Below are 12,500 nucleotides of genomic sequence, written 5' to 3'. Positions count from 1 at the left end.
TCTTAAAAGTGCGCTTCACGGAACAGGTATGTTCACTACCATACTCCACAAAGTTTGAGACTCTGAGAGGCACCGAATTTTTTCGTGTCATCCATGATAGACAAATACGTGTTTGCAGACTCTGTATCAAGCCAGGGCACATAATTAGAGAGTGCCCTGAATTAAAGTGCTTCAAGTGCAATGGTGGAGGCCATTATGCAAGAGATTGTGAAGAATGGATGGGATTAGAGAGAGAGAGAGTGGATGTTCAAGAATATGGTAAAAAGAGGAACAGTGTTCTGACAGAGGAGCAAGAGGAGGAAACAACTGATGTGGTGAGCGGTGGAGAGAAAGACGGAGCTGAAGATAGCGAAAGAAGAAGCAAAATGGAATGGCGGGACAGAGCTGAAAGTTTCAGTGAAGCGGATGATGGGGAGGAGGAGGAGGAGATGGAGCAGTCGGAAGAGATCGAAGAAGAGGAGGAGACAGATGAAAGTAATGTGAAAGAAAGAGGTAAACAAGAGGAAAATAAAAATACTGCACAGAAAGTGATAGAAAGCAGAGGTGGAGAAAAGGGAGACCGAGAAAAGAAAGATGGATTGAAAACAAAGATTAAAAGACTGAGTGCAAAGAGGAAGTCTGAGATCGACGGAGAACAGGTTGAGCAGATAAAAGAACCGCGAGCGGGTATGTAATGTATGTTTGAATGGTACGTGTGTTCCTGGTTTTGTTTTGTTTTTCTTTTAGGTTACTCTCATGGCCACTGTAACTTCAATAAATATAAATGGGTTACGGGATAAAAACAAGATGAAAAAATTATTATTTACTTATAGGAGTGATATAATCTGTATACAGGAGACAAACTGGGAGGAGGATAAAGTAAAGGAGATGAGAGAAGAGTGGAGAGGGGACATATACTATAATAATGGTGCAAAAAATGCAAGAGGTGTGGCAATATTATTTAAAAAAGATATTGTAGAAGGTATAAGAGAGGTGTATAAAGACCAGAGGGGAAGGATTTTAGTGGTTGAATTTATGTATAGAGATATGGAGTTTAGATTAATAAATATATATGTTCCAAATATAGAAGTGGAAAGGAGGGAAATTTTGGAAGAGTTAAAAGGATTAATTGTGGGGAAATGTATTATAGTGGGAGATTTCAATATAAAATGTAGTAGATTGGATGTGGGAAAGGGGGTAAAATTTAGATGGGAAAAGTCAAGGGGAATGTTGATGGAGATAATGAGAGAAAAGGGGTTAATAGATGTGTGGAGGTACGAAAATCCGGAAAAAAGAGAATTTACTAGAAGGCAGTTAAGAGAAGGTATATTAAAACAGAGTAGAATAGATTTAGTGTTGGTTGAGGAGGAAATGATTAGATACATAGACGGGATAAAACATCAGGTAAATGGTTTAAGTGATCACGATAGTGTAAGGTTCAGAATTAAGGTAGGGAGTGAGGAGGTAGGAGGAGGGATGTGGATATTGAATGCAGGGTATATTGAAGATGAAGAGTATGAGATACAGATGAAGGATCTATTAAATAGGGAAAAAGAGAAGATAGATGAGTATACAGGAGACGGTGGGTTAGAGGGTACAACAGCGGAGAGATGGGAGGAAATAAAGGATCAAATCAAGTTAATTAGTATAAAATATAGTAAAAAAAGAAAAGGAAAGATGAAGAAGGAGGAAAGTACGCTTAGGGAAAGATTGAGAGAGGAGTTAGTTAAGGCTGAAGATGAAGAAGGATACAGTATGGAAAAATATATAGAGGTTAAGATGGCACTAGAAAAATATGAAAGGGAGAAATGCAGAGGGGCTATTTTACGAAGCAAGGCAAAATATGCATTAGAGGGTGAAAAATGTACAGGGTATTTTTTAGGGCTAGAGAAAAGGAGACAAAGTAAAACATATATAAATGAAATAAATACAAAAGAGGGTAAAACAACCAAAGATTATGTAGAGATTTTGGAGAGAGTTCAAGAATTCTATGGAGAATTATATAAGAGAGGAGAAGTAGATGAGAGAAGTATAGATGGAGTATTAGAAAGCGTAGAAAATATTCTAAATAAGGAGGATGCAGAATGGTGTGATAGGGAGATAGACGAGAATGAAGTAGAAAAGGCAATAGGGGGGTTGAAAAGTGGAAAAAGTCCAGGGAGTGATGGGATTGGTATTGAATGGTATAAAACATATAGAGAAGAGGTAGCACCGATTTTAGTTAAAGTGTTCAAGGAGATGGAAAGAACAGGGATGGTGCAAAATAGATTGGTAGAGGGAGTGATAGCTTTGGTGCATAAAAAGGGGAATAGGTTGGATATAGAGAACTACAGACCAATCAGTCTATTAAATGTGGATTATAAAATATTGACTAAAGTTTTAGCGAACAGAGTAAAAAAAGTCATTGGAAGTATAGTGCAACCAACACAGAGTTACAGCATACCAGGCAGGGATATAGCAGACACGATAGGGACAGTTAGGGACGTGATAGAATACATGAAACGAGATAAGAAGGGAGGAATAGTACTAGGGATAGATTGGAATAAAGCATTCGATAGGGTAGAACACAAATACTTATTTAGGGTATTAGAGAAGTTTGGATTTGGAATGAGAATGATAGGGTGGGTGAGGAGACTATATGAGAAAGCAAAAAGTTGCATAAAAATAAATGGAGTATTAACAGACAGGTTTAAGATAGGAAGGTCAGTGAGACAGGGATGTCCCCTGTCTGCATTATTATATGCAATTTCAGTAGAGCCTCTAGCCACTCTAATCAAGAGGGATAGAAGAGTAGTTGGTATTGAGTTGCCATATGGAGGAATGTGTACTGTAAACCAATATGCAGATGACACCACAATCACAGTGAGGGAAGGAAACAGTGTAAAAAGAGTTTTAGAGATAGTGAAGAGGTTCGGGAAAGCATCAGGGGCAAAAATAAATGTAGATAAATCTGAATTAATGTATATAGGGGAGGTAGAGAGAGTAGAGGTAGGGATAAGAGTGGAGGAAAAATATATAAAAGTATTAGGGGTATATTTAGGGGTCGAAAGCAAAGAGGCAAGAGATGTGACCTGGACTGGGGTGATTAATAAAATAAGAACAGCAAGTGCAGCATGGAAAGGGAGGAAATTAAAATTAAATGGGAAAGTAATAGTAGTAAATAGTCTGCTGTTGTCAGTTTGTGTTTATGTAATGAGTGTAATGGAAATGCCAGGGTGGGTGATGAATGAATTGAATAAAATTGTATGTGATTTTATATGGGAGGGAAAAGGTGTGAAAATTGCACAGAAAACATTGGTGGGTAAGAGATGGGAGGGAGGCTTAAACTTGATGGACCTAGAAATAAAAAGGGCTGCGATGAGAATAAAAACGGTGATAAAATATATGGGAGGCCGATGGGATTATGGGTGGAAGGAATTCTTAAGGAAATATATTGATGATGTGGGAGGAATGGGGGATAATGGATGGTATATGGGCTTTAAGCAATCGATGACGGGAGGAATACCAGAAATATATCGGGAAGTATTAGAAGCATGGAGGCAGTTCCTTCCCAAAATAGAGTATGAGTGTGAAGACATACAGGTGATTAAAAATTTACCACTGTTTCTCAATGAAAGGATTAAACATAAAAATAAGACATTGTATGAATGTAAGTTTATAGAAGGAGGTATAAAACAAGTGAAGGACATTATGTATGAAGTTATTCCAGGATTTCTCAAAAATAACTGCATTTATGATACTGTGTGCGATCTGGAAGGAATGGAGAACAGAGAGAAAGTAAATAAAATATATGGAAAAATTAAATCAAGTATACCTTTGCAGTGGACTAATGTGATCGAACGTGAATGTGTATCTAATGTGGAAAAATGTATGCCGGAGATGTATGTGGATGATAATGGTGAGAAAAACAAATTTAAAAATATGAGTGTAAAGAATATATACAGGAGAATAATTGTTAATGTTATAAAAGAGCCAGCATCAGAAAAGGTGTGGAAGAAAGTATTTGAAGATTTAGATGTGAAAAAAATATGGTCAAACTTAAATGTAAAATACAACAGTATAGAGTGTGAGAATAATGACTTTCTGATAAGACATAATAGAATTTACACAAATGTGGTGTTAAACAAAATAAATAATGAGGTAAATGTCATTTGTGACGTGTGTGGTAATGGCCATGAGAGTTTTTTACATTATTTTTTAAGATGTGAAGCGTTGGTGGATTTTTTTGAGTTTCTTAAAAATCTGTTACTAGAAAACTGGGGTGTCAAAGTCGAGACCGAGGAGGAATGGGGGAAATTGTTTTTGTTTGGAACTTTCGGGAAAAGAAAAAGAGCTGACATTTGTTTAATTAATTTTGTTCTGAGTCATGCCAGACTAGCAGTAGTTCTAAGAAGAAACTATGCACATTTCGAAGGGAGAAAAATAAAAGTAAAAGATATGTTTAAGTCAATGATACAAAGAGATGTAGAGTTGATTTGTAAGTATGGAGATAAAGAGGGGAAAGAGTTTTTTTTGACTACGAATAAATTCATACATCAAAAGGTGGGGGAAGAAATATGTTTCAATTGGTGAAGAGTAATAATCTGGTTGAGAATGGCTGATGTCAATTAAGTAAGTGTAAACATATTTGCATGTATTTTATTTATGTTCTTTATTTTTATTGCTGTATGATTATGCAAAATTAAGTAGATTAATTGAAAAATGAATCATACAAATGTAATGGAATGTAAGTAAATCAGATGGAATAATGCAATTGAAAAACTGTGAATTGAAAGTTAAATAAAAAGATAAAAAAAAAAAAAAGGCTATGCCCGATCTCGTCTGATCTCGGAAGCTAAGCAGGTTTGGGCCTGGTTAGTACTTGGATGGGAGACCGCCTGGGAATACCAGGTGCTGTAAGCTTTTAGGTTTCCTTCTCTACTTATATAATGCACTGGCAGTTATAGTGGCTGATCTTTAAATAGCCTTCTCTTTGCAGCCTCCTTCGCTTACGGCCATACCAGCCTGGCTATGCCCGATCTCATCTGATCTCGGAAGCTAAGCAGGTTTGGGCCTGGTTAGTACTTGACCGCCTGGGAATACCAGGTGCTGTAAGCTTTTAGGTTTCCTTCTCTACTTATATAATGCACTGGCGGTTATAGTGGCTGATCTTTAAATAGCCCTCTCTTTGCAGCCTCCTTCGCTTACGGCCATACCAGCCTGGCTATGCCCGATCTCATCTGATCTCGGAAGCTAAGCAGGTTTGGGCCTGGTTAGTACTTGGATGGGAGACCGCCTGGGAATACCAGGTGCTGTAAGCTTTTAGGTTTCCTTCTCTACTTATATAATGCACTGGCAGTTATAGTGGCTGATCTTTAAATAGCCCTCTCTTTGCAGCCTCCTTCGCTTACGGCCATACCAGCCTGGCTATGCCCGATCTCATCTGATCTCGGAAGCTAAGCAGGTTTGGGCCTGGTTAGTACTTGGATGGGAGACTGCATGGGAATACCAGGTGCTGTAAGCTTTTAGGTTTCCTTCTCTACTTATATAATGCACTGGCGGTTATAGTGGCTGATCTTTAAATAGCCCTCTCTTTGCAGCCTAGTACTTTTGGAATTTTTCAGTAATTATCTAAGAGTTTTGCATAAATAAAAAAAAAAAAAAAAAAAAGAGTCAATGTCCAGTCTTAGAAAACCGAAACAGGTTTGGGCCTGTTTAGTAGTTTTGGAACTTTTCACTAATTGTCTAATAATCTAGCAAAAAAAAAAAAAAAGAGTCAATGCCCAGTCTTAGAAAACCGAAACAGGTTTGGGCCTGGTTAGTACTTTTGGAACTTTTCACTAATTGTCTAATAATCTTGCAAAAAAAAAAAAAAGAGTCAATGCCCAGTCTTAGAAAACCGAAACAGGTTTGGGCCAGGTTAGTACTTTTGGAAATTTTCAGTAATTATGTAATAAATTTGCAAAAAAAAAAATTAAATAAATAAAGAGTCAATGCCCAATCTCAGAATCTAAGCAGGTTTGGGCCCAGTTAGTACTTGGATGGGAGACTGCCTGGAAATACCGATTATAGTGGCTGATCTTTAAATAGCCCTCTCTTTGCAGCCTCCTTCGCTTATGGCCATACCAGCCTGGCTATGCCCGATCTCGTCTGATCTCGGAAGCTAAGCAGGTTTGGGCCTGGTTAGTACTTGGATGGGAGACCGCCTGGGAATACCAGGTGCTGTAAGCTTTTAGGTTTCCTTCTCTACTTTTATAATGCACTGGCGGTTATAGTGGCTGATCTTTAAATAGCCCTCTCTTTGCAGCCTAGTACTTTTGGAATTTTTCAGTAATTAACTAAGAGTTTTGCATAAAAAAAAAAAAAAAAAAAAAAGAGTCAATGCCCAGTCTTAGAAAACCGAAACAGGTTTGGGCCTGTTTAGTAGTTTTGGAACTTTTCACTAATTGTCTAATAATCTAGCAAAAAAAAAAAAAAAAAAAGAGTCAATGCCCAGTCTTAGAAAACCGAAACAGGTTTGGGCCTGGTTAGTACTTTTGAAAATTTTCACTAATTGTCTAATAATCTTGCAAAAAAAAAAAAAAAAAAAAAGAGTCAATGTCCAGTCTTAGAAAACCGAAACAGGTTTGGGCCTGTTTAGTAGTTATGGAACTTTTCACTAATTGTCTAATAATCTAGCAAAAAAAAAAAAAAAAAAAAAAAAAAATAAAGAGTCAATGCCCAGTCTTAGAAAACCGAAACAGGTTTGGGCCTGTTTAGTAGTTTTTGAACTTTTCATTAATTGTCTAATAATCTAGCAAAAAAAAAAAAAAAAAAAAAGAGTCAATGCCCAGTCTTAGAAAACCGAAACAGGTTTGGGCCTGGTTAGTACTTTTGGAAATTTTAAGTAATTATGTAATAAATTTGCAAAAAAAAAAATTAAATAAATAAAGAGTCAATGCCCAATCTCAGAATCTAAGCAGGTTTGGGCCCAGTTAGTACTTGGATGGGAGACTGCCTGGAAATACCGATTATAGTGGCTGATCTTTAAATAGCCCTCTCTTTGCAGCCTCCTTCGCTTACGGCCATACCAGCCTGGCTATGCCCGATCTCGTCTGATCTCGGAAGCTAAGCAGGTTTGGGCCTGGTTAGTACTTGGATGGGAGACCTCCTGGGAATACCAGGTGCTGTAAGCTTTTAGGTTTCCTTCTCTACTTATATAATGCACTGGCGGTTATAGTGGCTGATCTTTAAATAGCCCTCTCTTTGCAGCCCAGTACTTTTGGAATTTTTCAGTAATTATCTAAGAGTTTTGCATAAATAAAAAAAAAAAAAAAAAAAAAGAGTCAATGCCCAGTCTTAGAAAACCGAAACAGGTTTGGGCCTGTTTAGTAGTTTTGGAACTTTTCACTAATTGTCTAATAATCTAGCAAAAAAAAAAAAAAAAAAAAGAGTCAATGCCCAGTCTTAGAAAACCGAAACAGGTTTGGGCCTGGTTAGTACTTTTGAAAATTTTCACTAATTGTCTAATAATCTTGCAAAAAAAAGAAAAAAAAAAAAGAGTCAATGCCCAGTCTTAGAAAACCGAAACAGGTTTGGGCCTGTTTAGTAGTTTTGGAACTTTTCACTAATTGTCTAATAATCTAGCAAAAAAAAAAAAAAAAAAAAGAGTCAATGCCCAGTCTTAGAAAACCGAAACAGGTTTGGGCCTGGTTAGTACTTTTGAAAATTTTCACTAATTGTCTAATAATCTTGCAAAAAAAAAAAAAAAAAAAAAAGAGTCAATGCCCAGTCTTAGAAAACCGAAACAGGTTTGGGCCAGGTTAGTACTTTTGGAAATTTTCAGTAATTATGTAATAAATTTGCAAAATTTTTTTTTAAATAAATAAAGAGTCAATGCCCAATCTCAGAATCTAAGCAGGTTTGGGCCCAGTTAGTACTTGGATGGGAGACTGCCTGGAAATACCGATTATAGTGGCTGATCTTTAAATAGCCCTCTCTTTGCAGCCTCGTTCTCTTACGGCCATACCAGCCTGGCTATGCCCGATCTCGTCTGATATCGGAAGCTAAGCAGGTTTGGGCCTTGTTAGTACTTGGATGGGAGACCGCCTGGGAATACCAGGTGCTGTAAGCTTTTAGGTTTCCTTCTCTACTTATATAATGCACTGGCAGTTATAGTGGCTGATCTTTAAATAGCCCTCTCTTTGCAGCCTCCTTCGCTTACGGCCATACCAGCCTGGCTATGCCCGATCTCGTCTGATCTCGGAAGCTAAGCAGGTTTGGGCCTGGTTAGTACTTGGATGGGAGACTTCCTGGGAATACCAGGTGCTGTAAGCTTTTAGGTTTCCTTCTCTACTTATATAATGCACTGGCGGTTATAGTGGCTGATCTTTAAATAGCCCTCTCTTTGCAGCCTAGTACTTTTGGAATTTTTCAGTAATTATCTAAGAGTTTTGCATAAATAAAAAAAAAAAAAAAAAAAGAGTCAATGCCCAGTCTTAGAAAACCGAAACAGGTTTGGGCCTGTTTAGTAGTTTTGGAACTTTTCATTAATTGTCTAACAATCTAGCAAAAAAAAAAAAAAAAAAAAAAGAGTCAATGCCCAGTCTTAGAAAACCGAAACAGGTTTGGGCCTGGTTAGTACTTTTGGAAATTTTAAGTAATTATGTAATAAATTTGCAAAAAAAAAAAAAAAAATAAATAAAGAGTCAATGCCCAATCTTAGAAAACCGAAACAGGTTTGGGCCTGTTTAGTAGTTTTGGAACTTTTCACTAATTGTCTAATAATCTAGCAAAAAAAAAAAAAAAAAAAAGAGTCAATGCCCAGTCTTAGAAAACCGAAACAGGTTTGGGCCTGGTTAGTACTTTTGAAAATTTTCACTAATTGTCTAATAATCTTGCAAAAAAAAAAAAAAAAAAAAGAGTCAATGCCCAGTCTTAGAAAACCGAAACAGGTTTGGGCCAGGTTAGTACTTTTGGAAATTTTCAGTAATTATGTAATAAATTTGCAAAATTTTTTTTAAATAAATAAAGAGTCAATGCCCAATCTCAGAATCTAAGCAGGTTTGGGCCCAGTTAGTACTTGGATGGGAGACTGCCTGGAAATACCGATTATAGTGGCTGATCTTTAAATAGCCCTCTCTTTGCAGCCTCGTTCGCTTACGGCCATACCAGCCTGGCTATGCCCGATCTCGTCTGATCTCGGAAGCTAAGCAGGTTTGGGCCTGGTTAGTACTTGGATGGGAGACCGCCTGGGAATACCAGGTGCTGTAAGCTTTTAGGTTTCCTTCTCTACTTATATAATGCACTGGCAGTTATAGTGGCTGATCTTTAAATAGCCCTCTCTTTGCAGCCTCCTTCGCTTACGGCCATACCAGCCTGGCTATACCCGATCTCGTCTGATCTCGGAAGCTAAGCAGGTTTGGGCCTGGTTAGTACTTGGATGGGAGACCTCCTGGGAATACCAGGTGCTGTAAGCTTTTAGGTTTCCTTTTCTACTTATATAATGCACTGGCGGTTATAGTGGCTGATCTTTAAATAGCCCTCTCTTTGCAGCCTAGTACTTTTGGAATTTTTCAGTAATTATCTAAGAGTTTTGCATAAATAAAAAAAAAAAAAAAAAAAAGAGTCAATGTCCAGTCTTAGAAAACCGAAACAGGTTTGGGCCTGTTTAGTAGTTATGGAACTTTTCACTAATTGTCTAATAATCTAGCAAAAAAAAAAAAAAAAAAAAAAAAAAAAAGTCAATGCCCAGTCTTAGAAAACCGAAACAGGTTTGGGCCTGTTTAGTAGTTTTTGAACTTTTCATTAATTGTCTAATAATCTAGCAAAAAAAAAAAAAAAAAAAAAGAGTCAATGCCCAGTCTTAGAAAACCGAAACAGGTTTGGGCCTGGTTAGTACTTTTGGAAATTTTAAGTAATTATGTAATAAATTTGCAAAAAAAAAATTTAAATAAATAAAGAGTCAATGCCCAATCTCAAAATCTAAGCAGGTTTGGGCCCAGTTAGTACTTGGATGGGAGACTGCCTGGAAATACCGATTATAGTGGCTGATCTTTAAATAGCCCTCTCTTTGCAGCCTCCTTCGCTTACGGCCATACCAGCCTGGCTATGCCCGATCTCGTCTGATCTCGGAAGCTAAGCAGGTTTGGGCCTGGTTAGTACTTGGATGGGAGACCGCCTGGGAATACCAGGTGCTGTAAGCTTTTAGGTTTCCTTCTCTACTTATATAATGCACTGGCGGTTATAGTGGCTGATCTTTAAATAGCCCTCTCTTTGCAGCCTAGTACTTTTGGAATTTTTCAGTAATTATCTAAGAGTTTTGCATAAATAAATAAAAAAAAAAAAAAAGAGTCAATGCCCAGTCTTAGAAAACCGAAACAGGTTTGGGCCTGTTTAGTAGTTTTGGAACTTTTCACTAATTGTCTAATAATCTAGCAAAAAAAAAAAAAAAAAAAGAGTCAATGCCCAGTCTTAGAAAACCGAAACAGGTTTGGGCCTGGTTAGTACTTTTGAAAATTTTCACTAATTGTCTAACAATCTTGCAAAAAAAAAAAAAAGAGTCTATGCCCAGTCTTAGAAAACCGAAACAGGTTTGGGCCTGTTTAGTAGTTTTGGAACTTTTCACTAATTGTCTACTAATCTAGCAAAAAAAAAAAAAAAAAAAGAGTCAATGCCCAGTCTTAGAAAACCGAAACAGGTTTGGGCCTGGTTAGTACTTTTGGAACTTTTCACTAATTGTCTAATAATCTTGCAAAAAAAAAAAAAAAAAAAAAAGAGTCAATGCCCAGTCTTAGAAAACCGAAACAGGTTTGGGCCTGGTTAGTACTTGGATGGGAGACCGCCTGGGAATACCAGGTGCTGTAAACTTTTAGGTTTCCTTCTCTACTTATATAATGCACTGGCGGTTATAGTCGCTGATCTTTAAATAGCCCTCTCTTTGCAGCCTAGTACTTTTGGAATTTTTCAGTAATTATCTAAGAGTTTTGCATAAATAAAAAAAAAAAAAAAAAAAAAGAGTCAATGCCCAGTCTTAGAAAACCGAAACAGGTTTGGGCCTGTTTAGTAGTTTTGGAACTTTTCACTAATTGTCTACTAATCTAGCAAAAAAAAAAAAAAAAAAAGAGTCAATGCCCAGTCTTAGAAAACCGAAACAGGTTTGGGCCTGTTTAGTAGTTTTGGAACTTTTCACTAATTGTCTAATAATCTAGCAAAACAAAAAAAAAAAAAAAAGAGTCAATGCCCAGTCTTAGAAAACCGAAACAGGTTTGGGCCTGGTTAGTACTTTTGGAACTTTTCACTAATTGTCTAATAATCTTGCAAATAAAAAAAAAAAAAAAAAAAAGAGTCAATGCCCAGTCTTAGAAAACCGAAACAGGTTTGGGCCTGGTTAGTACTTGGATGGGAGACCGCCTGGGAATACCAGGTGCTGTAAACTTTTAGGTTTCCTTCTCTACTTATATAATGCACTGGCGGTTATAGTGGCTGATCTTTAAATAGCCCTCTCTTTGCAGCCTAGTACTTTTGGAATTTTTCAGTAATTATCTAAGAGTTTTGCATAAATAAAAAAAAAAAAAAAAAAAAAGAGTCAATGCCCAGTCTTAGGAAACCGAAACAGGTTTGGGCCTGTTTAGTAGTTTTGGAACTTTTCATTAATTGTCTAATAATCTAGCAAAAAAAAAAAAAAAAAAAAAGAGTCAATGCCCAGTCTTAGAAAACCGAAACAGGTTTGGGCCTGGTTAGTACTTTTGGAAATTTTAAGTAATTATGTAATAAATTTGCAAAAAAAAAAAATTAAATAAATAAAGAGTCAATGCCCAATCTTAGAAAACCGAAACAGGTTTGGGCCTGTTTAGTAGTTTTGGAACTTTTCACTAATTGTCTAATAATCTAGCAAAACAAAAAAAAAAAAAAAAGAGTCAATGCCCAGTCTTAGAAAACCGAAACAGGTTTGGGCCTGGTTAGTACTTTTGAAAATTTTCACTAATTGTCTAACAATCTTGCAAAAAAAAAAAAAGAGTCAATGCCCAGTCTTAGAAAACCGAAACAGGTTTGGGCCTGTTTAGTAGTTTTGGAACTTTTCACTAATTGTCTAATAATCTAGCAAAAAAAAAAAAAAAAAAAGAGTCAATGCCCAGTCTTAGAAAACCGAAACAGGTTTGGGCCTGGTTAGTAGTTTTGGAACTTTTCACTAATTGTCTAATAATCTAGCAAAACAAAAAAAAAAAAAAAAGAGTCAATGCCCAGTCTTAGAAAACCGAAACAGGTTTGGGCCTGATTAGTAGTTTTGGAACTTTTCACTAATTGTCTAATAATCTAGCAAAAAAAAAAAAAAAAAAAGAGTCAATGCCCAGTCTTAGAAAACCGAAACAGGTTTGGGCCTGGTTAGTAATTTTGAAAATTTTCACTAATTGTCTAATAATCTTGCAAAAAAAAAAAAAAAAAAAAGAGTCAATGTCCAGTCTTAGAAAACCGAAACAGGTTTGGGCCTGTTTAGTAGTTATGGAACTTTTCACTAATTGTCTAATAATCTAGCAAAAAAAAAAATAAAAAAAAAAAAAAAT

The 12,500-nt window shown here is 36.5% G+C and overlaps 1 protein-coding gene, 9 non-coding genes and 1 pseudogene across 10 annotated transcripts in view; all 11 read left to right on the top strand.

Annotated features, from left to right (window-relative positions):
* Positions 1-4,768, top strand: part of LOC132134795 (uncharacterized) — a 5,436-nt gene extending 668 nt beyond the window's left edge. Inside the window, exons 1-2 of the mRNA XM_059547156.1 lie at positions 1-675; positions 4,232-4,768. The exon at positions 1-675 is cut by the window's left edge and continues 668 nt beyond it. Of these exons, the coding sequence (XP_059403139.1) occupies positions 1-674 (674 nt within the window). The 3' untranslated portion in view covers position 675; positions 4,232-4,768. The remainder of the gene's footprint in view (positions 676-4,231) is intronic.
* A 197-nt stretch (positions 4,769-4,965) lies between these two features.
* LOC132136299 (5S ribosomal RNA) lies at positions 4,966-5,076 on the top strand (annotated as a pseudogene).
* Positions 5,077-5,160: 84 nt separating this feature from the next.
* On the top strand, positions 5,161-5,279 carry LOC132136273 (5S ribosomal RNA). Its single transcript, XR_009431169.1, has one exon. It is a non-coding gene; the product is annotated as a 5S ribosomal RNA (ribosomal RNA).
* Positions 5,280-5,363: 84 nt separating this feature from the next.
* LOC132135374 (5S ribosomal RNA) lies at positions 5,364-5,482 on the top strand. Its single transcript, XR_009430321.1, has one exon. It is a non-coding gene; the product is annotated as a 5S ribosomal RNA (ribosomal RNA).
* Positions 5,483-6,070: 588 nt separating this feature from the next.
* Positions 6,071-6,189, top strand: LOC132135287 (5S ribosomal RNA). Its single transcript, XR_009430238.1, has one exon. It is a non-coding gene; the product is annotated as a 5S ribosomal RNA (ribosomal RNA).
* Positions 6,190-7,014: 825 nt separating this feature from the next.
* Positions 7,015-7,133, top strand: LOC132136371 (5S ribosomal RNA). The gene has a single exon (XR_009431241.1). It is a non-coding gene; the product is annotated as a 5S ribosomal RNA (ribosomal RNA).
* An 819-nt stretch (positions 7,134-7,952) lies between these two features.
* Positions 7,953-8,071, top strand: LOC132136246 (5S ribosomal RNA). Its single transcript, XR_009431143.1, has one exon. It is a non-coding gene; the product is annotated as a 5S ribosomal RNA (ribosomal RNA).
* Positions 8,072-8,155: 84 nt separating this feature from the next.
* LOC132135324 (5S ribosomal RNA) lies at positions 8,156-8,274 on the top strand. Its single transcript, XR_009430273.1, has one exon. It is a non-coding gene; the product is annotated as a 5S ribosomal RNA (ribosomal RNA).
* An 820-nt stretch (positions 8,275-9,094) lies between these two features.
* LOC132134997 (5S ribosomal RNA) lies at positions 9,095-9,213 on the top strand. Its single transcript, XR_009429964.1, has one exon. It is a non-coding gene; the product is annotated as a 5S ribosomal RNA (ribosomal RNA).
* An 84-nt stretch (positions 9,214-9,297) lies between these two features.
* On the top strand, positions 9,298-9,416 carry LOC132135978 (5S ribosomal RNA). Its single transcript, XR_009430889.1, has one exon. It is a non-coding gene; the product is annotated as a 5S ribosomal RNA (ribosomal RNA).
* Positions 9,417-10,023: 607 nt separating this feature from the next.
* On the top strand, positions 10,024-10,142 carry LOC132134996 (5S ribosomal RNA). The gene has a single exon (XR_009429963.1). It is a non-coding gene; the product is annotated as a 5S ribosomal RNA (ribosomal RNA).
* Positions 10,143-12,500: the final 2,358 nt, after the last annotated feature.

This window comes from Carassius carassius, unplaced genomic scaffold (assembly GCF_963082965.1).
Source record: "Carassius carassius unplaced genomic scaffold, fCarCar2.1 SCAFFOLD_60, whole genome shotgun sequence".
NCBI classification, from domain to species: domain Eukaryota; kingdom Metazoa; phylum Chordata; class Actinopteri; order Cypriniformes; family Cyprinidae; genus Carassius; species Carassius carassius.
This window is presented reverse-complemented; position numbering and strand designations above follow the sequence as displayed.